This window comes from Sebastes fasciatus, chromosome 1 (genome assembly GCF_043250625.1).
Source record: "Sebastes fasciatus isolate fSebFas1 chromosome 1, fSebFas1.pri, whole genome shotgun sequence".
Taxonomy (NCBI): Eukaryota; Metazoa; Chordata; class Actinopteri; order Perciformes; family Sebastidae; genus Sebastes; species Sebastes fasciatus.
Window position 1 is genome coordinate 6,806,702 of NC_133795.1, and position 24,071 is coordinate 6,830,772.

A 24,071-nucleotide genomic window follows, 5' to 3' on the forward strand; every position below is an offset into this window, starting at 1 on the left:
ATTATTTTTGGGGATTTTTTAAAGCCAATCATATTTATGAATTAATATTTCTTTCCCTCAGAGGTTATGATAATAATGTACATACTTGTGTGGTTTGATGGACCTGCATATATAGTGGTAGTAAAGAAAAGGGGTGAATGATGGTGGATCTGAGTGTTCAAGGCAAACTTATTTTTGTCCACAAGAGGGCATTGCAGTCCATAATGTTACCTAAAAGGGCTCCCCTATCCTCACAGAACCTGTCTAGACTCATAAGATTTAGATCAAGATTTAGCATTAAAAAAGGTTTTGGTTATGTAGTTGATTGAACAGATTAAAATGCATTATTCCACATTATAAACAGCTGCTAAAAAATATGATGATAGGCGGTGGTTCTGTTTGTTTGCCTGATTTTTAGTACAATAACATTCTTCACATACTTCCAACTGCAGTTCTTCTTACATTTTATTGATGAAAATACTATATTACAGTACCAGTAATATGCCCTTTTAAATTCTGCACACAGTGCAATTGTTGCGGTAAAAACAATACAAAGTATATACATGTACTTTTCAATCATTTAGTTTTCAAGAGACGGCCCATCAACAACAACACAAGAAGAGCATGTTGTTTATATGACCTGGGAGGCTTCAGTGAGTGTTTAAGGTCACAACTGACAATCCAGAATTAAAATTCTGCAAATTCTGCTTGAGGGGACTTTAACTTACTAAATAACCAACGAAAACAAAGGTGGTGTCTAGAAGGGAACCCGCAAGTTAGGGAAACTCTCGCGAGATGGTTCAGGTTACGCAATGATCTCTAATAGTTAAGGTTAGGAGAGTTCGTCGGGCAGCCAGTCTCGTGAGAGTTTTTGCAGATCTCAGATCAGATTTCCCAATTTGCCGGTTACCTACTAGACACAATAAAAAAAAAAAAAAAAAAGAAAAAACGCACTATGAAGTCATTTATGTGTAATGTATCTAATGTCACAATTTCCTATAAAGAAATCTTGGTATAAATAATCACAATCACAAGGTAACAACGATGAGGAGTTCAGAGTGTAATCTGTTTACAGCTCATTCTTTCTCTCCCATTACATCTACATCAACTTTGACTACAATCATTCATAGTCAGACGTCTGAACAACAAATTTATATTGTTTTTGTCTTCAACAATATTGTTTCTTCCGCCCCATGATGTTACAAGCATCCATTTCAGTTCCTGCTGTTTGGATGTAATAACAAACACTAAATCCTGCCGATTAAGCAGAGATGCAAGGTTATTAAGGCACTGTTATGGGAACGTGGTGTCCTCGTCCTCACATAAAGACTCCTGATTCTCTGGATTTGAAAGTGGCGTGGTTGGGCTTTGGTATAAAAACATGTATGAGTCACACAGCAACCTGCGCACCAGTTCAGGAGCCTGGGAGGGGTTCGACCTAGCTAGCTCCTCCTCCGACTGGGACAGGAAGTCGCCCAGCTCTGGACAAGTTTGGACCTCAGGAATGCTGTAGCCAGATTTATCGTCACCTGTAAGAAAGAGTGGCCTTAAGATTAGACATCAGCTCGAGAAGAGATAAGGACCAGTCATAGACGTCAGAGCGCGGCTTTATCCAAAACTTTCGAGGCTGCCTTATCAGAAAATAAGGCAGTCACGGGTAACCACTTCATAGAAGAAAACAAAACAAGGCAGAGTTTGCACGAACATCAGAATAAAATTACTTGTTTGGTAACTTTATTATGTGACTAATGGAAGAAAATATGTATTACTCAACAACCTGTTAAAAGGCAGGGTCGATAGAGTACACTTGATTTTTTAAAAATGATTCAACTGAAAAACCCAGCCGAGTGTTGCAAAACCTTTTCCAATAAAAGCAGCTGGCAGCACCAGCTCCAAAAGGCCATAAATCTAGAGAGAAGGTTGCCAAGTAGGCAACACTGACAGCTCTTCCCTTCGGGCCTCCCTCCAAAGCCACTCCCCCGCAATTGTCATTATGAATGTAAACATATCATAATGAACAATGAACATGATTGTTTTTAGTACTCACAGCTGTCAAGCTAGTAGCTCGTGGAAGATTCCTGAGACGAGCAATGAGTGCATTTGATTTATTGATTGCTGGCGGGATGTAATAAGAATTTCAACTAATATAACAAAACTGTTTCTAAAATCTCCACCAACCCTGCCTTTAATTCAAACGATAAACAAGCTGAAATCTATCTTACCGCATCTGTCGGCCATGCTGTCAAAGAAGAGCCAGGAGTGAGGATCATCAGGGCTGTATTTGATAAAGGACACATAGTGGCTGGTTTGAATGCAGAGCACAGCAAACAGCTGCATCATGTGTCTTGGCACAGGAGCATCAGCGGCTACATCTGCTGGTACTGCGAGAGCTTTGGGGGTGTGATCCTGCCGCGAGGGAAGGGTGTGCACCTTTAAAGACAAATAGAAAGTTATACGCGTTTACAAGTTCGGTCAGTGGGATACTTGACATCTAAAACGGTCATCTGGAGTACCTGTATTTTGCAGGTAGTGCAGTACTGTTTTATTCTCCCTGGCTGCAGTCTGCGATCTGGTAGACACTGAAGACACTCGTATTCTGCCAAATGCCCACAGACAAAGCATTCCCTTGGAGCTGTTGGGAAAAGTAGGTGATCCGTAAGCATCTTTAAGCTCATCAATAACACTGTATTAAAAAGAAATACATTCACATCCTATAAGATTTAAATCAATGCCGACTAGAGTTGTTCCGATACCAGTATTGGAAATGCATCCGATACTGCCAAAAATTCGGGATTGGGTACCGGCGAGTATGCCAGTCTATGCACCGATCCGATACCATCATTTATTTACCCAGTAAAAAACAGATATCAATTCTTCTTTGCTGCTCCAAAACAGTAGCCTTCACTCTGCTGTCGCCCTGGATGTATCATGGCTGCCAATGACAACTACTGTTTTAGAGCAGCGAAGAAGAACTGATCGCAGGTAGTTTGTCACGTGATGATAGCAAACAACAACAGTGGAGAGTGTCACGGTCAGCCATTTGGCAATATTTCACAGTGGAAAATCCAAAGATAGCAATCATATCACATCCATACATGGTCAGTAGTAAACAGCTCGTAATTACTGTTATTACTATATAATGATTACATTTTTCAAATCACACTGGTATCGGATCGGTACTCGATATCTGTCGAGTTCAGGTATCGGAATCGTGAAGGAAAAACTGGTATCGGAACATCTCTAATGCCAACAACGTCTGTTCCTCACAGTTGTAGAGGAGATCTGTGATGTCCAGCTCAGTGGAGGGGATGATGTGAGAAAACATCTTATACTTGTTTCCGAACCGCGGCATCTGGACTATTAGACAGGACGGCATCTGAGGGACAAATAGAAAAAGCAATTACATGAGTGCACTGAAGAAAACATGATAAACTCCCCCACAGGGTTTCCTTTCCTTTTAAGAGGAGCACACACTCACCTCTTCAAACTTGAGGTCACCTGACAGGCAGGATGTGTCCAGCAGCTGTTGGACAGTGGGCATCTGTCCCATCTGTTCTTTTTCTAGAAAGATCTGGAAGGTGTAGGCACCCTGAGAGATTTCTTGTTTCGATCTAAAAAAAAAAATAAAAAAATGAATTTGAGTTACAATTGAGCTTCAATATCTAAACTATTAAAATAATCGCCAACTATTTTCATAATCGATGAATGTCTGTCATTTTTTTAAGAAAAAAAAGGAAAAATTCTTTGATTCCAGCTTCTTAAATGTGAATATTTTCTGTTTTCTTTACTCCTCTATGACAGTAAACTGAATATCTTTGAGTTGTGGACAAAACAAGACATTTGAGGACATCATCTTGGTCACTGATCAACATTTTTCACCATTTTATAGACCGAACAACTAATCGATTAATCAAGAAAATAACCAACAGATTAATCAACAATTCAAATAATCGTTAGTTGCAGCCCTACATTGCATACACATATATTTAATACTGGATGGCTAAGATCTTACCTGAGCTTGAGCAGTGGCTCCATGCAGAGCACCTTCTGAAAGAGGAGTGTGATGAACTCCTCTGGGTCTGCAGTGAAGCAAAGCAATTAAAAACACTTTAACAGTAGGCTTCAGTATATCATGATGCAATGACTAAAGACCTTCTATTGGAATATATTTTTTTTAACAATGCATGCTGCAAGATATGGGTGTGTACCTTTTTCCTCTGTTCGGAAGGAGTCACAGCCAAGCTGTTCACGGAAATTCATAACACTGTCAGCAGGTACAAACCCTTGTCTGCAGGAAATACATGAACTATCAGTGAGCAAACAAAAGAACCCATACACTGGAATAGCTGCATACACCAAAACAGTTGAGAGCAAACACAATGGCACACCTTCTTATGTAAGAACATTTTGAGCATATGCACTGTTTTTGTGTTAGCTAGTGAATAAAGAGTACCCATATCATGAAGACAGAGAGTACTCGTTTACCAGTTGAGACCATGTAAAATGTCATAATGTTCTTGTTTTGCAGACTAAATGATAATGCACAACGTTAGAAAAACAAAAGTCTTGAAGACAGTGTTTATACCTGCGCAGACGGTTGACTATATTTCTAAGAGTGCAGGTTATGGGTTGCTCGGTGTCAGCAGGCTTTTGGCAGATATTATCCAGGGTCACAGATGAGCTGAACAAACTGAAGAGAGGAAAAAAAGACATTGTTTTATCAACTCAGCACTTATCTGAATACAGTTCACCATGCTCATTTAGTTGTACATGATCTCCTCCAAATAAAATTGCTTTGGATAACGAGAGATTGAAGTAAATCTGAGCTGCGTGTGCAACAGTGTGCGACTCGAGAATCAAGGGGTGGTGAACTGGTTTTACCTGAAGAGTGTGGCATCAAGGTAACAGGAGTTAATGTGTCCCTGAATCCCTTTCATTTTCCCCACTAACAAAGACGAGACCTCGGATTCAGGAATAGGTGGTGCATCCTCCTCTGGGTCCTCAAATTGAGGAACTGAAAACAGCAAACAAACATACAAAAACAGATCTTAAGATGGCATTTTAACAAAGACCTCTTCATAGCTTTACATTTGAGAAACGTAGTATTCTGCAGCAGCTTCTCCCCGCAGTCCAACTGGACAATCACATAGGCCTTTATGATTAATGATTAATGATTAGTCCGCTTTTCCAAAAGAAATGTCAGAAATGTTCCACCAATAAAGACTGTCACAGGTGTACGGACATAATTTCTCTTCACTACTCCTGCCAGAGGCAGAAGGGTGTGTGTCAAATTGGATTGTTTTTTTACCACTCGTGTTCCAACTCTTGTGCCGCACTTTAAAAGGAGGTCAAGTGTGGTTGAGTTAAATGACAGTTAATGAGAGTAATGAAAGGCGCCCATGCCTAAAGCTTTAAATGATTAGTGTTACTGACACCCTGATTAAAAGCACATCAGTGTCGTGTAGTGTACTATTTCGTAAGCAACAGTTCAGAGTAGACAATTCTGAAGGATGTTACGTTAAGTTAAAGCTTCATTTTGTTTTGTACAATTGAAATGTAACACTGGTAAAAAAAAATGTAAGTCACATTTTTACTTTGAAAAACACTTATACCAATAACATCCATCAAATTAGGGTTAAAAACTTGGAAAAAAAATATCTAATTGTGATTATTTTGACTGATATTGCCACTGCAATATGATTTGCAACATTAGAAGGAATTATAATTTTTGCATTATTATTCTCATTTTTATTGAAAAACATAAAAATTATTATGGTGTGATTTTTGCCTGTAGAATATGATGTGTAGACCAGGACATCTCTGCAGCACGATATATAATTTAAAAATGGTATTTTGACACACATTTCACCTTTAACATATATTGCACCTCCTGCGATATGAATATATATAAAATATATTTATAAAATTTTGATTAATTGTGCAGCACTACACATGAAAAACACTTGTACGAAAAACATTAAATGTGTGTACATTTTTATTACTTGTATATGCGTGTATCACCAAACTCGGAGAAGTGTCTAACCTGGAGGGATGTTGTCGGGTTTGGAGGTCTCACTTCCTGTAGAGGAGTAGACGAACCTGCTATCAGGGTTGCACTTTGTGACGGGAACGAACAGAGCCCTGTTCCCTTTGCAGGTGAAATACCTCTGGCCTCCGTATATCCCATCGGAGCAGCCGTTCACGTCATAGTCCTAAAACAATGAAAACCAAATCAGGTATGAGGAAGATGCTTAAAGCTGGCAGAAAACATAACTTGTACAAAATGTTAAGTCACTCACCAATTCAATCCCAGCCCAGTCATCAGTCTTCTCTCCAGGGACCCCCAACCATTGGATGACCCCGTACACTGTGATCCCCAAGTTGGACAACACCTCCACCATGGATCCCACCTCCAAAGGCGCATGAAATGGGCTTGAACTTTGGCTATGGAAGACATTCTGCACTGTATGGTCCTCCTTCACTTTTAGTGAGTAAGATCTTACAGACGGCGGCGTGGAGTTGACGGACGTCCCCCTTTTCTTGCTTACATCTGTGGAGAGGTATGGAAGGTGTGCAGAGGCGGATTGTTAGAAAATAAAAACATATATTTTAGGCTTGTCACATGCTAACCTCATCAGGTTGACCTCTGTTTAACACCACCCAAGTCTACAGATGAGATATGTAGACACGTTGGAGTTCACTATGTGCCAAAACGCCAGACCATGTGATGAATTTGCCGTTTTACATTCCAGAGAACCAGTTTTTCCAGTTGCGTACTGGGACCGTTTCTTCTGCGCCCACTCAGGAGTCACATGTTTTCTGAAATGGCAACTCTCTGATTGGAGGGGATGGGGATGACTGTTGTTTTTTGAACCAAAAAAAGATTTTTTTTTTAAGGGATTTAATTTGATAAACTCCACCACCAAGGATCTTGTGGTTTATAAATGCCACATGTTGACTTTGGAAGAGGCAGGGATGCTGCAACTTGGACCACTTTACTCACTCTCACGTTGGCTGTCTTTCCAGAAGGGAACGGAGGAAGACGGGACCACCTGGACGATGTCTACCGCACTGAACAGGGGCAGAGGAGTAGGTTTCTTGGATGACAAATTGTTATCATTGTCCTGCAAGGAGGACAAAGGGAAATGAACACTTAGCACTCTTATGCAAAGGACATCACTCATCGCTCTCGCAGTCTTTTGACTGATAACGTTGCCTAAAGACACACAGATAACCCTAAATAATATCCTCATTTCAATACATTTCTTGAGGTTATATTAGTGTGTATGTGCAACTATTATTTACTTTCTCATCTTAAATCAACCTGTTCATGATTTTAAATTTGTGCATCAACCTGAAGACATACTGCTTCAGTTGTTGTTCATGCCAATGTAATTATTTCATCATCCAGGTCATTGTTTTCTTGTAAAATAGCTGAAGACTAGGGTGTGGGTGGAAGAGGATGAGCGAGCTGTCTGTATATGTGTATTTGTAGTGTATGTTATGTTATGCAATGCTGTTTTTGTCTGTATGTGCTTTATAATTTTGTATTTGTGTCTATAGGACCCCCTCGAAAATGAGATAAGGCTATCCTTTCAATACCGTCAGAGAAACCAGATAATTGTGAGCACACCTTCTAAGAAAACCAACACCTTAATGTTGCAAATTATAAAACCAGACAAACAACTTTTACCCACCACTAACTCCACCTCAAAGCCGAGCATGAACAGGTCTTCTTTGGCCTCCTTCTTCCCAATCTTCATCATGTTCTTCACCAGCCCCGGCAGGTGTCCCTTCTTGTGCTTCAGCACCACCAGGTCGTTCTGAGACAGCTCACAGATGGCCGAAAACAGCTGGGGGTTGCACAGCAGCTCCAGGCGTTTGCTTGCCTGGGAAACGAAGAGCAGTAGCTGGGCCTGGTGGCGGGTCAGCGGGTACGTGTCCTCCCTCTTCACGGTGCCTCCGCTCTTGGTGCCCCCCCCGTGGCTGCCCCCGGGGTACATCAGCCCCGTTATCTCCCCTCGCTGCACATCCGATGACTCCACACGGCCGATGCATCCTCGGCAGAAGCCTTTCCTCGACTTCCCGCGTAACACGATGAAGAACTTCTCCTTTCCTGGAGCTTTGGGCTCCATATTTCCACCAATAAAGTCTGTTTGAACTGTTCTGAAGCAGGTAGTGTGCTTATAGAAGCAGTTGACCTGTAACAACACAACAGGAAAAACGTTAGACAAACATCTCCGAGCCAAACTTGAACATTAATTACACACAAATTTAGAATATAAACATAATTTCCTGTTCAACATAATGCTAGTATATAAATGAGCTAAAACAACATTGTTAATACACAAGAGTCAGGGCGGTTTACTGTTTTAGTCGTCATGAGTAATTACACTGACTGGTTACACCACTTTTGCACCATTAATTAACGTCAGCTAATTGCCTAGAAACTATTAACTACACTATTCGACTTGGGAACAAACTTCAACGTAACACCAGTTAGCCTAATAGTTCCTACGTAGCCAAAAGCTACTTAATTACAAAGTTGGGAGAAAATTACACACGAATTTCGATTATTCGAACTTCAACCATTCGAATTTCCACTCGTTCCTGAGAGAGAGCTGGCTTAAATGGGAACAAACTGCTCTGTTAATTAACGTTATGCTACTTTAACACATTTCCAATCACTAACATTCATTATAGAGTTGGTTTAGCTTTTAAAAACAAATACATACTTAATGTTTTAGTCGTCAGACAATACATACAAACATTATGATTAAAAACACTTTCCTGTTTAACAGTACAGTTGTAGGCATGTATAACAATATTGTTAATACAATTTCCACACGTTCCTGCGAGAGAGCTAGTTTAAATGGGAACTATTAAGTTATGATAAACAAACCAAACTGCTCTGTAAATTAACACGACACAACAGGAGTAACGTTAGCCAAACATCTCCTGGCTAAACTCGCTTCATTACAAAGTTGGGAGAACATTAATTACACACAATGAATAACATATCAGTCAATGGAGGTTTTGGATACTGCAGTGAAATATGCAGTAGTGATTTTTTTTTAACTTTTTTTTTTAACATTAATTATTCCAGATTTTGAGTTTATACTTGTTCAGACATAATTTAACAGGTCATAAACATAATTTCCTGTTTAACATAATGCTAGTATATACAATTAGCTAGAACAACATTGTTAATACACAAGAGAGCTGGCTTAAATGGGAACAAACTGCTCTGTAAATTAACATTATGCTGCTCTAACCAATCACTAACATTCATTAGAGAGTTGGTTTAGCCTTTAAAAAAAATACATACTTAATGTTTTAGTCATCATGAGTAAAATACACTGACCGGTTACACCACATTTGCACCATTAATTAACGTTAACTAATTGCCTAGAAACCATTAGGTACACTATTCGACTTGGGAACAAACCCACCAAAACACCAATTGCCTAATAGTTCCAGGCCAAAAGCTACTTAATTACAAAGTTGGGAGAAAATGACACACGAATTTCGATTATTTGAACTTCAACCATTCGAAATTCCACACATTCCTGAGAGAGAGCTAGCAGCTTAAATGGGAACAAACTGCTCTGTAAATTAACATTATACTACTCTAACACATTTACAATCACTAACATTCATAAGAGAGACAGTAAAGCCTTTGGAAAAAGTACATACTTAATGTTTTAGTCGTCAGAGTAATTACACTGACAGGTTACACCACATTTACTCCATCAATTAGTCAGCTGGAAACTATTACATCAATCCACCTGGGAACAAACTTCACCAGAACACCATTTGCCTAATAGTTCCTACCTAACCAAAAGCTACTCAATTACAAAGTTGGGAGAAAATTACACATGAAATTCGATTATTCGAACTTCAAACATTCGAATTTCCACACGTTCCTGAAAGAGAGCTAGAACAGAATATAATAGAATATAAAGCTTTATTGTCATCGTATTAAATACGAGATTCACAGTTGCCACTTCTTCTGGTCAGTGCTTTAAAACAAACACTTGACAAGACTAAACGAGGCAGATAAAACATATAACAGGTAAAAACACACACAGTTATAAAGCAAATAAAAACAGGTAAAGTAGATGTAATAAATTAATATAAACAGAAGTGTTACACTAGAAGTATAAAAAATATCAAATAGATGTAATGTAAACAGAGGTAATTGCACTTGTAAAATAGGTAGGGTAAATGTAATAAATCAAATGTAATCAAAGGTAATGTAAACAGAGGTAATTGCAGGTAATAGCTAGATATACACTTGAGGTGTATAGCTAGCTAATGGGAACTATAACATACAATAAACAAACCAAACTGCTCTGTAAATTAACATTAAGCTGCTTTAACACATTTCCAATCACTAACATTCATAACAGAGACAGTATAGCCTTTGAAAAAAAAAAAAAAAATTGATGGTTTACTTACTGTTTTTAAGTTGTCAAGATCAATTACTCCGGTTACACCACATGAATTCACTAATTGCCCACCCAGACCGAAGCAGGTACATTATTCGACGTGGGGACAAACTTCAACGTCACACCAGCAGTCATGACTCGTCCTCTAATGTGGATGTGAGAGAAACTGCAGCTGTTTAAATACTCACCATGTGACCAACAACACCCACATGACAACTTGTCCAACAACTCCGCCCTTAAACAAAAAATACTCTCAGTGCAACAACACATGACTGTAGGTTTGATAAGAAAAGGGAGGATTATAAAGAATTTCTTGATAAATTCAAAATGCCTGTAAAACCAAAAGGAGTATGTTATTGTTATGCTGTTCCTGCAGCTGTCAGACTCAACAACCAGCACTACTCCCAGTAGACCACTTACACACCAAAAACTGACAATAACCTGGTATTTTCAGGTGGAATTTCTCATTTCATTCTCACTGTGCAATATCATTTTCCACTTGAGCAATTTTGTTAATAGTCTGTTTATTGTCAATACTGTATGTACTGCTCCTATTTACCTTGTTTAAGAGAGCAACCAAATCTTGTTTAATTCAGCGACAAACATGTACTCATGTCTAGTTTTTCATGTAATGTTTTTAAATGTGTGCTTTATTGTATTTATTTATTTTTCCTGTACCCATTCCTGTTTTAATCTCCTATTTTCACAAAAAGCCCTTCTACGGACAGGTGTTGCAAATTAGCATCCGCTATAAGCACTATGATACTGGCATCAGATAGCTGTTTTTAAGTTGTCTATGTAGATTGTATTGGTCCCTATTAAATAAACCATGAATGTTATTTTTGTACTTCCTTCTATTTAAATGGTTCATATTTTTTTACACTTTGTTGAGCTCTTTTTTTTTTTACTGTGTTAGCTGATGCATCTTGTTTTTTGCACTATCCCCTTTGCTGCTGTACACTGCAAATTTCCCCACTGCAAGACTAATAAAGTAATATCTTATCTTATCTTAAGTGTCCTTGCAACCCTGAAACCCTGCAACCTTTTAATTCAGAAGATTGTGTGGGAAATATGTATATTGGAGGTACTAAAATACTGAAAGAGAAGTGCTCTAACAAAAATTGGGAATTATTGGGAATTATGAACACACTCAGTTATGTTTCTGTCCCTTTATCTAGATGTTTTCCTTATTTGAGGATGTAAAGTGGGAGAAAGCTTGGACAATTTGTGATAAATACTGTATCAATAACAAACTTAAAGGTCCCATATCGTGGTCATTTTCAAGTTCATACTTGTATTTTGTGTTTCTACTAGAACATGTTTACATGCTGTAATGTTAAAAAACTTTATTTTCCTCGTACTGTCTGCCTGAATATAGCTGTATTTACCCTCTCTCTGAAACGCTCCGTTTTAGTGCATTTCAACGGAATTGCAACGGAATTGCGTTGCTATGCAACAGTTTGGGTCCATGTTTACTTCCTGTCAGCTGATGACATTAACATACACTGCAACCAGGAAATAACCTTGGACACATTTAGAATGTTTACATTTAAAACTAATGGTCTATATATTGTATATTTGTGACGTCACAAATGGACAGAAATCCTAATGGCTTGTTTCAAACGCACAATTTCTGAATACGGGCTGTGTCTATTTCTCGGTATATTGAGCGCTTGGATACTTTCGCTTTATAATAAAAAATACATGAAAATCTTACTTTTTACAATATGGGACCTTTGAAGCTGCAGTGGGTAGAAATGGAGCTAATATGATTAAAAAAAGTTATTTTTATAAAACGATCACTATATCCTGACAGTAGTGCATGCGACAGATAATCTGAAAAAATAAATCATGTGCTTCTGTGTCCTCTGGTGCTCCAAATGGCTCCTAATCTGCTAGATTTCACAGACCGGAGAAAAACAAACAATCAGAGCCGAGGTGGAGCTTTGCCGTCTCTGAGCCAACTGTCAATCACTCGCAAACTCTGATCAAACGATCAAACTAGGCAGCGCTTATCTAATATGAATCAATATTCTGTTACTGTAATGCCCGTTTCTGGCATAGACGGCAAAACTGAAATTGAATAAGACCCACCGTGAAGTCACTGAGTGAATGTTTTCTCAAGTGGCAGACAGTCAGAAACCCTTTTTTGCCAAATTCTGTGTCTCAGTAATTTATGAAAATAAACTAATTTTACAAATGTTTTCTTTTTCTCAAATAAATGTGTGAATATGTGACAATGTAAATATACGTCTTTCAATTTAAATTATTTTTTTGAATCCCAGAACAAAGTGTCCTAAATGTACCGGGGAGGCAGAATTTTGAAAAAGTGTGGCAACCGACCCCGCTCTCCCCTACTGAGTTTCAACCTAAAATCTAGATTCAGTTCATTCTCTGTCTAAAAGAAATATAATATAGTTTTAAGCCATATAGATCTCAGTTTAGAGAACAGAATATATTGTTATTACTTGGACTGCCATTTGTCCTCAGTTTATGTAGTGACACATTTTAACATCATCTCATGACCTTTGTCTCTCGTCCTCTCACATATCCTGCACTGTTTATGATTTGGCACGAGTCTATAAACTCCAGGGCAGCTTAATGTTTTCAGAATATATATTATATGAAGACAACAACTCTCGATGTTCTGCTTGCTGAGGCTTCCTTGTCATCTTACAAAACACACAGGGAGGTCACCATAGATTGATGAATGACTGGAATACTCAGCTGCAAAGGAACACCGTCAACAGATATTAAGAAAAAATGTTGAAAATGTTGAAAGTGACCGGTGCTTTGAGTGCAACATTTTGACTGACATGTTTGTCTGCATGCATGTGACACGTCCTACCTTGTGACGCAGTTGGTATGCATGTCCGACAGTATCTTGACTGACTGCACATTAGCATTACGCAACAGCCATCATTTCCTTCAGCATGCAAAATACACAGTGGCCATGTGTCCCTCAATCAGCATAAAACCTTTGTCGGTTGTTTGTTAAATATTATATATTATAAATATCAGTTTAGAGCTCAAGTATGATGGGGTTATTCCTTTAATCAGTTTTAAGACAATTCTTATAAACAGACAAGTTTGCCCTCTTTAATATAAAGTACTTGTTGGAGGACTGCCCTCTGTTGGCTGGTGATCACAATAACATAAGAGTGTCAAACAACCACAACCTTACATCATGCAGTGCAACAACAGGATACTACCATTTCAGAATATGCTCTTGGAAGATATTTATGAAAAACATTAAGTTCACAAGCACAATAAAACTATAAGAAACTATCAGATAATGGAGGTACTCTTATGGCCGTAATGATACCATTGTTCCTCAGGATCCCCTGGACTACGTGACCCTTTTCATGCAAAGGCTGCACACTCCCTTCTGGAAACTCAGCTGATGAGGGAGAGTTGGGAAAGCAGAAAATTACTAATGTGTGAGTAATAATCATCACAGTAAAGGCAAAGGTCAACTCACGGTCATCAAGAAGTCTGTTTGGCTGACGTTGGGGATGGAGTTTTCTCAGTGAGACGCTGTCGTTTGTCTCTTTATGGAGGGACAGTTCCCTGATCAACACCTAAAGCACACAAGAAGTCTGAATTATAAATGTTTTTGTATTTAAAACAATCAAAACCTTTATAATGTAAAGTGATCCAACCTGGGTGATCTCAAACAAACTCTGTTGTCCACCTGAACTGCTTAGCGCCATGTAGATCCCACATTTATGCTTCGCTGGCACCACTATGGTGGGCATAAGAGATGATACGGGCCTCTCTCCTGGCTGGATGATGTTTTTCTACGACACAAATTGCAAACAGTGAGATATATTTAAGGCGAGACACTAAAGGCACACACAGTGTTTGTCATGCACTGGTGAAGTTGTGCTATTTTGCTTCCATAACATGTCTTCTTTCAGACTAGTGGAAAGAAAACATTCAAAATCACATTTAGGTGTTATTTTACTACAACTTGTCTTTTTGCGTCTGTAGATTTCTCCTAAATTCACCAAAGGTTAGCATCAGATAATGTCACATTTGCATATTTAAACACAAAATGTAATTGCCTCAATGTAAGTAATCAACTGGGATCAAGGTGATATGTGTTAGTTAAACATGTTTACCCTATTCACCTGTAAAATGTATGTAATTTTACAATACATATCTTTAAATGCCATTTTCTAAAGTTTTTTTTTCTTACAGAAATCTCCACTCCAGTAGCTTATTACATCCACTAAACTTTCCAGCTTCATTCCTATCTATATTCTGAAGGTTTTTACAGAGGGGTTTGTTCATATATTATCCCATAGCCTGATTTATATAATACATTATTCCTAAAATCATGATCATCATCTAATGTTCAGATTTCTATTCTGGAAATGTATGCAAATTAGCACATATTTGATAAGATAATGCATCATTTGCATATTTAAACATACATTTTCAAGAAACTTGTAATACAAAAAAGAATTGCCTTAATGTAAGTAACCAACTAGGGAAGTTTCATGGTGATATCTAATAGTTAAATTTTTTACCCTATTCACCTGTAGCGTCTTCAAAATCTGTGGAATTACAATACATATCTTTAGAGGCTGTTTTCTCAAAATTAGGTTTTTCTCGTACTCTGAGCCAGAAATCTCCACTTCAGTAACACTTACATACACCAAACTTTCCAGTTTCATTCTTATCTATATTCTAAAGGGTTTTACTGAGGGACTTGTTCATATATCATTCGTAGCCTGAATTATACAACATTTTATTCCTAAAGACATGGTGAGAATGGATTTTTTTTAAATGGCTGTTGACAGTATTTTCTGATATATGGAGTGATAAAAACATAAATCCAAAATTCCCTTTGTAAAAACCTTTAACTCTAATAGGTCAACAAAATTAAACAAGAATCTTGGTCCTGGCTTTATCCAATGTTCATATTTCTGTTCTGGACATTTATGCAAATGAGCACATATTTGATAAGATAATGCATCATTTGCATATTTAAGCATACATTTTAAGAAAACTTGTAATGCAAAAAAATATTGTCTTAATGTAAGTAATCAACTGGGGAAGTTTTATGGTGATATCCAATAGATATTTATTTTGTTTACCCTATTCACCTGGGGTGTCTCCTCTTAAAGGAAAAATACTGTGTAACTGACTGATTATATCGGGTGAGATTTCTAATCTAAACAGGTAATGCACCTGGTTGGTTAAGAGCTGCCCTCTGGTTTTGTTTGGCCAGGAGAAGTCAAGCACAAGGCTGTTGAGAAGAACACCTGACTGTGTCATGATTCTGCTCCCGAATGGCGTGCTCAGCGAACTGCAAGATCGTGAAGACAAGAGATAAGATAAAAGAATGTCAGTGTGCCCAACGGCACATACCACACATAATCCTACCGGTGTGATCGCTTATGTCAGACTGTAGGTAATAACTCCATCACCTTGCAACTGACACTATGAGGCCATCAGGTCCCATGACTGCTACCTGTCCAGCCATCTGTAGGGAGTGGACAGTGGAGTCCTCGGGTGGAGCGGTATGGGAGGAATTGATCCTCTGGCGAAGCACCTCAGCTTGACTCTTACTTTAGCAAGAGCACAGAGAAAATTATGCCGGATGTACTGATTAGTTAGTTGTGGAGTAGAGTTGGAAGTCATTTATAACACAAAAGAAGTAACAAAAATATGAAAAGATTATGATTTATGACTGATGGAAGCTTAGCTGATTAATCGAGTAGTCGATCAACATAAATCTACACTAATTTTGATAGTCAATTAATCATTTCAATCATTTTTACGAGAAAAAAATGTCAACTACTTCTCTGTGATGTGATGCTTTTCTTAATAGTAAACTGAATATCGCTGGATTTTTGACTTTTGGATAAAAACAATACATTGGAGATGTCCCATTTGGCTCTGGGTATAATGGGAATTTTTCCGACTTTCTGACATTTCATAGACAAAACAATCAAGAAAATAGTCTCATTAAAGGTACAGTGTGTAGGATTTGGCGACATCTAGTGGTATGGTTGCAGATTGCAACCAACTGAGTACCCCTCCGCTCACTCCTCCCTTTCCAAGGCTGCGGTAACGTGAGCCGCCGAGTGCAAAACCGCGTTAACGCCATTTTTGTCACTCAGAGGCCATCCTTACAATAATAACACTACTTTAGGATCAACGGAAGTCAGACGGCGGCTGGCGGTACCACGGTTTTGCACTCTGCGGCTCACGTTGTCGCAGTTTCACAAGCAAGTCGGAGAACTACGCTGGACTTCAGGTAAAAACATGAAAGGCTCTCTCTAGAGCCAGGCTGCGTTCCAAATCGCATACTTTTTCTTATTACTTTTAGTACGTACTGCAGCTGCCCTCACAAAGTATGTACTGTTGCATGCAGTATGCACACAATTTGGACATACTACTTTGTCATAACATTGTGCCTTGAACTTTGACCCTCTTGCTCATATATCTGCTGCACAGAGGATTGTGGGTCAGAATAGCCAGAAAAGCATGCTGGCCTGCATACTGCAAAATACGACCAGATGTCGTCAGACATCCTGGTATTTTTGGTGTAATGCATTTGACATACTATGTATTGGGACATGCTAAATCTTTTTCTGGCATACTAAATAGTATGGTAGTATGAGTATTGGAACGCACAGTCAGTATTTAGTTTGTCCGTTCTGGGCTACTGTAGAAACATGGCGGACTCCTTGAAGAGGACCTGTTCCCTATGTAGATATGAAGGGCTCATTCTAAGCTAACGAAAACACAACGATTCTTAGTTTCAGGAGATTATACACTAATGAAAACATAGTTATGAATATTATGTTCCATTTCTGCTAATAGATCCCCCGAAATGTTACACACTGTTCCTTTAATCAACGATGAAAATAATCTTTAGTTGCAGCCCCAATCTCGGTGTAGTTTACCTCAGCATGTCAGAGAGCAGCTCAGTCACTGAAGAGTTATATTTAGGGTCACCCACACCACTGGCCATAGCCAAAGCTCCTTTCAGAGCCTTAATAGGGAGAAAGAAAATCACTCTTATGTAGGAGACCTACCATTTCAATCAGGCTGTAATATAAAAAAATAGATATATTGTGATATTTAAGCTTTACCTCAGCCACCCAGTGGTGTGTTTGATTTTCTGTGATATTACTCTCATTGAGATGGAGGCCCTCCAGAAGGTTGAGCGCTGATACCAACGCTGCACCAGCAGATGAGAGAGGAGGAACGTGAATAATAAATTCTAAGAGAAGAGTAACACAATATAGATGAAGGCATCAAGAAAACATATATACAGTCCATTGTTGAACAAAAGGTTAGTCTTTACCATTGTACAGGACTTCCTCTGGCTGCTCCACTTGTACACTGTAGTTACTGATGTCGTCTCTGCTCAGGACCCCTCCATTGGCTCGCACCTTTGAGTGAAAACACAGAAAAAAGCTAGTTACATTTTGCCCATGAAACCGGAACTCATTTGATGTATGGATGTCATTCACCTCATCCTCTATCTCTTGTGAGAAGTTCCCCTCATAGAAGTTGGACAGACCGGCCTCGAGGACTCCGGCCAGACTGGACATCCTCAGAAATGAACCAGGCAGCAGAGCTCGGCCACCTGGGAGGAACGTGTCCCTGAAACGTTGCGACAGCTGCTCACCTTTTAACTTCGATATAGCCTCAGCTGTAGAATGACACAAACGAGTCACATCCTGGTATATCGTCCTCGTTATCAGGCCATTAAATAGGAGTTATCGGTCGCCATAATCACCATAGATGTGGGTCATTAGGGGCCTACTACGCCTACTACGTTGTAACACGTTGTAAAACTGAATGAAACCTTACATTTTAAACACAAACAAAAAGGCCTCTTTAAGTTAAGTTTAGGGAAAAACATTGTGTTTTGGCTTAAAATAACTACGTTTCGAAAGTGAAAGCGAAAAACGCTTGTGAACTGCACGTTGTTGGCTTCACACAGAATGCAAGCCCTGGTCTCCTGGGTGAAAACCCTGTGTTTTGTGTTCCATCCATTGCCCCCGACTTTTTAATCATAATTGGTCCATTATCTGCATTAAGTACACAATTGGTTGTTTTCCTCCGGTCTGTGAAATCTTGCAGATGCCGTTAGGAGCACCGGAGGACACAGAGGCACATGATTTCTTTCAGATTACCGGTTTCATGTACTACTGATTTTTTTTAAAATCATACTGCACTCCAGCTTTAATGGCCTGATAACAATCTAATCAGCTGGCGACATCATGATGTTATATTGTGAGTACGTGGTTAAGTGAGGAAATGTGAAGAGGGACGGTTTGACTCACCGAGACTGAATGACACATTAAAACCTTCTTTGGCAACAGCAGCGGCTCTGGTGACCACATCCGCCCATGAGAGACTAAAAGAGATGACAGAGATTTTGCGGTGAGACATCTGACTCGAGGTTAGAAAACCAGATCATTTGTTTGAACTCTTTTACCTCCCGTACAGGCTGTGAGCACGGTGCAACCCTCTGAGCTGACCTGGCACTCCCACTTGCAGACCAGCCTGAATGGATGAAGTAAGGTTATACATGCTAAATAATAAAATGATTAATGGTAGCCCCCTCCCAACTTTTACATTACCTTTAGCTCTGAAACATTCTGCAGCATCTCCTCTTTAAGTTTCTGAGGAGCAGTTCCCTGAAAATTAATCACCCTGGTTTCATTCTTATGGATGTCATGAACCAGCATCACCCCACCTCTATACAGAAAGAGAATGAATCAGACACGTCTATGTATATTTTACACCATCAACAATAGGTCAGTCACATACCCTCCAACACCTGACACATGTGGATGCACAACGCCCAAACACAGGGCGGCAGAGACGGCTGCATCCACACTAGACCCACCATCACGGAGGATGCTCTGGCCGAGAGTGGTGCAGCGCTCGTGATCCGACACCACCACACCTTTTACAAACACCTGAGAAGTAATGAGGATAAATAATGCACTTGTGGGAATACTTGCATAGGTTGTATTGTGTGACATACCAAACTTTCCCACAGGTAAATATGCAGGAGCAAAGCAACGGTCACTCCAATGGCAAAGGTGATAGATACAGCATGGATACATCCGAGTGTGTCTTCCCTGGAGCAGTCTTTGTGTGTCTCTTTGAGGCTTCGTTCTAACACATGTGGGCTACCAGAGGCCAGCTGTTTCAGAGGGATGTCCTTTGGGAGATGGCTGAGGTCTGTTACAGCAGCAAGGAAACAATTTTGACCACAGTGGAAATATTTTGGGTTTGCAAAATAATAGTATCAGCCCAGCAGGTGCTCAAGATCCTGCCGGATTTCTCCCCCAACATCTAATCAGGTGATTCACACACACTTAGTATAATCAGTAGGAGAGAAATACAGCAGCATCTCGTGTGTTGAGAACCATTTAGGCTATATTTGTATCCTCTCACCGTGGTTTTGATTCAAGTCACAGGTGAAGTCACTCGAGTCATCAGCCACTTCAGATGAACCAGCAAAACTATTATAACTGAATGTTAACTGCTTGTTAAGTTTTGTTCCAGGAGACGCATCCATCCTCACTATACTCACTCTCAGACTAAATCAGTTCTTCACAGGCCTCTGTGTGGTAAAAATCCCATAAACTGCACTCCTCCCTCAGGTGACCATGCAATCATACACAGCAGGTGCAATTACCTCCCGACCAATGAGATCTCAACATTTGCATTTGTCAAACTGTGAGCAGTTCAATGTCATTTGGACGTCAGAATCTCACTAATAAATAAAAGCACAAGCTCCAAAGTCATTATTTTTATTGCCGTATAAAACAAGGTTTTAAACCAGTTACATAGAGGTAAATAAAAAATGCACGTCAATATACAAATCACAGCACTTTGTCCAAAATGTCGAGGATACATTCTGCAAAGGCTGCACTCATCCACATGTATAAATCCACATGCACACAAACAAGAAAACATCTCATTTCATGAGGTGAACATCTTCATTACAAAATTCATAATACAGTACGAGTTGTAATGTAGCTGCCTGTTGTAGTGTCGTTGGTTACATCAACATCAGATGTATAGCTTACACGTATATATGTGTGTGTGTATAGGAGTATGTGTTTAATATGTATGATGCGTGTTGTAAGATTAACACTTGCAGTTGTACAACCAGAGCCTCAGTGGCTGAGGTTGCGATTTCCCGGCTGTTGGAGGTGGAAGGAGTGCTGTTGGACTCCTTGGTGAGTGCGGTTCTGGCGCTGAATGGCATTACGAGACATGTGGTGTGGGTCTGTCCAGGATTTAGCCTTCTGGATGCAGGTTAACTGATGGGCCACTTCTATCAAAGCTTTAGGCTGAGAAACGGAGCCTGTGATGGCTCGACTGCTGCTGCTGCCATCAACTGTGGGCTCTGGATCTAAAACACTGGAGGGAAACACAAGCAGGTCTGTGAGTCTAACAACATGAACAAGTCAGTGTTCATCAATATAAGTTCATGTGAAGTTAAAAGGAATAGAGTGCTGCAGGAATGAGTCCCAAAACCCAGAAATGAGTTAGTATTTTAGCACTTCCGGTTCCCTTGTCTGGAGGTCAATGGGTTTTATTGGTCAGATGCCTGAAATAAGTTCTGTGGTTAACACAACCTCAGGAGATTCTTAACATTTTGCTCTACAACATAAAATACGTCAGTAAATATCCCACTCGTGAATTTTGAAGCTTTTATATGTCTTTAAAAAGGTGGTTGCTAACAAGTGGCTAAATGAGACTACTGAACGTCATCACGTCTTTATGCTTAGTGGTGGTGGCGGGAAGTCATGTGACCGTGGTGTAGTTTGTTTATAGCCTAACGTTAGCTTTTTACTTCTGTTCTGGCGATTGCATTCACACTTCAAAAATCATAAAAACGGTGTTCATTTATGGAGATTATATTGCTGAACAAAACGTGTAAGTATCATAAACGTTTGTTTGCCACAGAGCTTATTTTCTGCAATAATCCAAAACCCGATGACGAGGAACCCAGAGCGATGCTAACTTTCTGGTTGGCCTACAAAAATATGTCATCCCCGCAGCACTCTATAAAGTTGAGCATTAATTGCAATAGTACAGTTAAGTTATTTTTTTCCCCCTCAAACTTAATATGGTAATGATTTATCGAAATCTGCTCTCTCACCTGATGTCAGTTTCCATCTTTGCAACCGTGTCTTCGTGGAGAGCAGAGTTCGATGGTTGGGCGACAGTCAGCTCTGCTGCCTGGTTTTCTGCCTCTGTAGAGACACGATGAAGTTGTGTCATATAACTGGACAATAATTCAATATACAGTAAGTGTATTGTCCTTCTGTGGACACAAACAACACTTTTATGATATTAAAGTGCACAGTTCTCTAGCTAAACAAATAACAAGTGAATTATTGAAACAAAATGATATGAATGTTTGATCATTCTTTGTGTTTGTTTATTTGTTTGGCTTCATTGGCTTAAAGGCAGGTCCTCCATCATGAGTCTCTCATGATTATTTATGAAAATCAATAAATCATTGCAGTTATTGTAATATTAATGTCAACCATACTGCAGGTGCCCTACTTTGTCCAGAAGAAGATACATTTTTAACACTACATATTGCTATATATATATTGTTATATTACAGATATTCTAAATTAAAGCTACAACGATTAAACGATTTATCGATTAGTTGTCAACCCATTAATCAATTAATTGCCAACTATTTTGATAATCGATTTATCAAGTCTTTTTTTTTTAAAGTCTAAAATTCTTTGATTCCAGCTTCTTAAATATGAATATTTTCTGGTCTCTTTACTCCTCTATGACAATAAACTGAATATCTTTGAGTTGTGGACAAAACAAGACAGTTGAGGACATCATCTTGGGCTTTGGGGAACACTAATCAACATTTTTCACCATTTTCTGATATTTTATAGACCAAACAACTAATCGATTAATTGAGAAAATTATTGTAAATCTAAGGATAACATGACATCCATGACTGACCTTGATGATTCACAACAAGCCACTCTTCTTCCACCACTTCTCCAGACTTGACTTCTTCAGGGGTCTCCTCCTCTCCCCCAAAAAACAGGCGGGTGATTGTTTTGAACATTTTTCTTCTTTGTCTTCCTTTGAGGTGTTTTGTTGTCTTTGCTGTTGTTCCCGTCTTCCTTCCCTTCTTTGTACAGCAGAAAACTCAGGTGTTGCAAGATCTGCTAAAGACAAGAAAACATGCTGCCTCATATACAGTAGAGTCATATGCATGATCACATAGCATCAGTTTATGCTAATCCCTCTCTGACTGTTTGGGAGTGATGCCATGAGACCCATACTTCATTATTATTTTTCAAATTTCAAGCAATCTGGGTCATCTGACCAGGATGTCCAATGACATTTCTTTTCACATACAGAGGTTTGAATAATGATGCCCACTCCCCCTGAATTTCATTGTTAGGGTCCATCTGTCTCTAGCTTTATGGGGGGGAGGGGCTCCTTTTTAGCAAACATCTTGTCAGTGCAAATATCAGTGGACTGAGGTGGCTCCATGTTGAGCCATTGCACTTAATTAACAATATTAAGACATTGAATTCATTTCTGCAGTGTACACTAACTGTAATGGTGTCATCTTGCTATTGTGTGTTGTATTGTGTACTGTCATGCACACATCATAGACATAATGGGAGAAATAACATGATAAAAACATTATTGCAGCCACAGAGATCAGCAGTCTCTGCAGAATCAAACATGTATGACTCAAATGAATTTAAATGCATTTTTTAGACATTATTTCAGGTCTCTGGGTCACACAGAGTCCTCGGTTGTTTGCAGTAATATGACGTTAATATGACCTTCAACCAAACTAAACTGAGACAACCAGTGCACTAATACAATTTTGGGATAATCGATAAAAAAAATGTGTATCTAATGTGAATAATTGTGTGATTGCTTGTCCATCTTATTGTCTGCAGCCATTAATATCTATATCTGATCTGTAGCTCTGCAGCCTCCTTACCTGCTGTTAGATCTCAGGTTCAGTCGCAGACCATTCTGGAATGTCAATTTGCAAAATTGTAACAATTACCTGAATTATTTGTTGCCAATGGAATCCTGAAACTGTTACAATGTTACAATCAAACCAGCAGACTGTTGTTCTGTTTCAAATCTCCAACTGATCACAGCCAACAGAAGACCCGCCCACCAGGAGGAACCAGCCAATCAGAGACCGCGACGGACTGAGCATGCGCAGTGAGTTAAATTCAAATATTTCTGTATAAATCATGTTATGTTCACTCTTTATGCGCCAGGTATTATTAGCATGGATGTATTAAGAGAACGGTTATTAGCTGTTAGCACATCTACACAGCTGTCTAACAGCAATAATAACCACATTAAATGATTCCTTAATATTTGGCTGTTTGACCCATAGACTGTATTTGTACATATATTTGTACATATATTCGCATGTTCAGATTTTTCATTACAATTCTGCAAAAATATTTTACAGTATAAAAATAATATAAAAATAAATTATAAATCATATAACAAATGAACTGTAAGGAAAAGAAAAGATGAATAAAAACAAAACAAACAAACAATCAAACAAAAAACATTCGGGGTCTGTTAAACTATTGGAATACATTTTAAATG

The 24,071-nt window shown here is 38.9% G+C and overlaps 3 protein-coding genes across 8 annotated transcripts; all 3 read right to left on the minus strand.

The window, feature by feature from the left end:
* Nucleotides 1-426: 426 nt before the first annotated feature.
* Nucleotides 427-10,582, minus strand: cyld2 (cylindromatosis (turban tumor syndrome) 2). Its single transcript, XM_074658917.1, has 14 exons — nt 10,441-10,582; nt 7,677-8,180; nt 6,983-7,103; nt 6,279-6,529; nt 6,023-6,191; nt 4,861-4,993; nt 4,565-4,669; nt 4,188-4,267; nt 3,992-4,058; nt 3,458-3,590; nt 3,247-3,355; nt 2,493-2,611; nt 2,202-2,409; nt 427-1,508 (listed from the first exon to the last, which is right to left on the minus strand). The coding sequence occupies exons 2-14, from the start codon at nt 8,112-8,114 to the stop codon at nt 1,273-1,275; spliced, it is 2,169 nt and encodes a 722-aa protein (XP_074515018.1). The 5' UTR covers nt 8,115-8,180; nt 10,441-10,582; the 3' UTR covers nt 427-1,272.
* Nucleotides 10,583-13,464: 2,882 nt separating this feature from the next.
* Nucleotides 13,465-20,099, minus strand: LOC141780615 (glutathione hydrolase 7-like). Of its 4 annotated transcripts, none has more exons than XM_074656023.1 (15): nt 19,872-20,098; nt 19,456-19,655; nt 19,236-19,387; nt 19,046-19,163; nt 18,901-18,968; nt 18,746-18,819; nt 17,927-18,108; nt 17,758-17,845; nt 17,543-17,631; nt 17,354-17,442; nt 15,869-16,009; nt 15,630-15,747; nt 14,093-14,230; nt 13,912-14,011; nt 13,465-13,830 (listed from the first exon to the last, which is right to left on the minus strand). In XM_074656023.1, the coding sequence occupies exons 1-15, from the start codon at nt 19,993-19,995 to the stop codon at nt 13,706-13,708; spliced, it is 1,806 nt and encodes a 601-aa protein (XP_074512124.1). In that variant the 5' UTR covers nt 19,996-20,098; the 3' UTR covers nt 13,465-13,705. The 4 variants fall into 4 exon arrangements, 3 of the variants coding, with proteins under 3 accessions (XP_074512124.1, XP_074512054.1, XP_074512241.1); XM_074655953.1 differs by having other exon boundaries at nt 17,543-17,673; XM_074656140.1 differs by having other exon boundaries at nt 17,543-17,673; nt 19,469-19,655; nt 19,872-20,032.
* A 115-nt stretch (nt 20,100-20,214) lies between these two features.
* On the minus strand, nt 20,215-23,653 carry tp53inp2a (tumor protein p53 inducible nuclear protein 2a). 3 transcript variants are annotated; one of them, XM_074656338.1, is made up of 4 exons: nt 23,506-23,653; nt 22,428-22,636; nt 21,592-21,685; nt 20,215-20,846 (listed from the first exon to the last, which is right to left on the minus strand). In XM_074656338.1, exons 2-4 carry the CDS (start codon nt 22,534-22,536, stop codon nt 20,600-20,602), a joined length of 450 nt encoding a protein of 149 aa, XP_074512439.1. In that variant the 5' UTR covers nt 22,537-22,636; nt 23,506-23,653; the 3' UTR covers nt 20,215-20,599. The 3 variants fall into 3 exon arrangements, with proteins under 3 accessions (XP_074512439.1, XP_074512359.1, XP_074512513.1); XM_074656258.1 differs by having other exon boundaries at nt 23,437-23,607; XM_074656412.1 differs by having other exon boundaries at nt 22,428-22,639; nt 23,437-23,607.
* Between the last annotated feature and the right edge of the window lie 418 nt (nt 23,654-24,071).

Excerpts from the sequence above, each read along its gene's own strand:
- LOC141780615 (XM_074655953.1), bottom strand. The coding sequence starts at position 19,995 with ATGGATGCGTCTCCTGGAACAAAACTTAACAAGCAGTTAACATTCAGT. Across the intron at positions 17,846-17,926 it reads CACAAGAGATAGAGGATGAG|GTGCGAGCCAATGGAGGGGT; the intron begins GTGAATGACATC and ends TTTCACTCAAAG. Across the intron at positions 15,748-15,868 it reads CTCATAGTGTCAGTTGCAAG|TTCGCTGAGCACGCCATTCG; the intron begins GTGATGGAGTTA and ends ACGATCTTGCAG.
- cyld2 (XM_074658917.1), bottom strand. The coding sequence starts at position 8,114 with ATGGAGCCCAAAGCTCCAGGAAAGGAGAAGTTCTTCATCGTGTTACGC. Across the intron at positions 6,530-6,982 it reads GAAAGACAGCCAACGTGAGA|ATGTAAGCAAGAAAAGGGGG; the intron begins GTGAGTAAAGTG and ends ACCTCTCCACAG. Across the intron at positions 1,509-2,201 it reads CAGCATGGCCGACAGATGCG|GTGACGATAAATCTGGCTAC; the intron begins GTAAGATAGATT and ends TCTTTCTTACAG.
- tp53inp2a (XM_074656338.1), bottom strand. The coding sequence starts at position 22,536 with ATGTTCAAAACAATCACCCGCCTGTTTTTTGGGGGAGAGGAGGAGACC. Across the intron at positions 21,686-22,427 it reads GCTTGTTGTGAATCATCAAG|AGGCAGAAAACCAGGCAGCA; the intron begins GTCAGTCATGGA and ends GTGTCTCTACAG. Across the intron at positions 20,847-21,591 it reads AAGATGGAAACTGACATCAG|TGTTTTAGATCCAGAGCCCA; the intron begins GTGAGAGAGCAG and ends GTTTCCCTCCAG.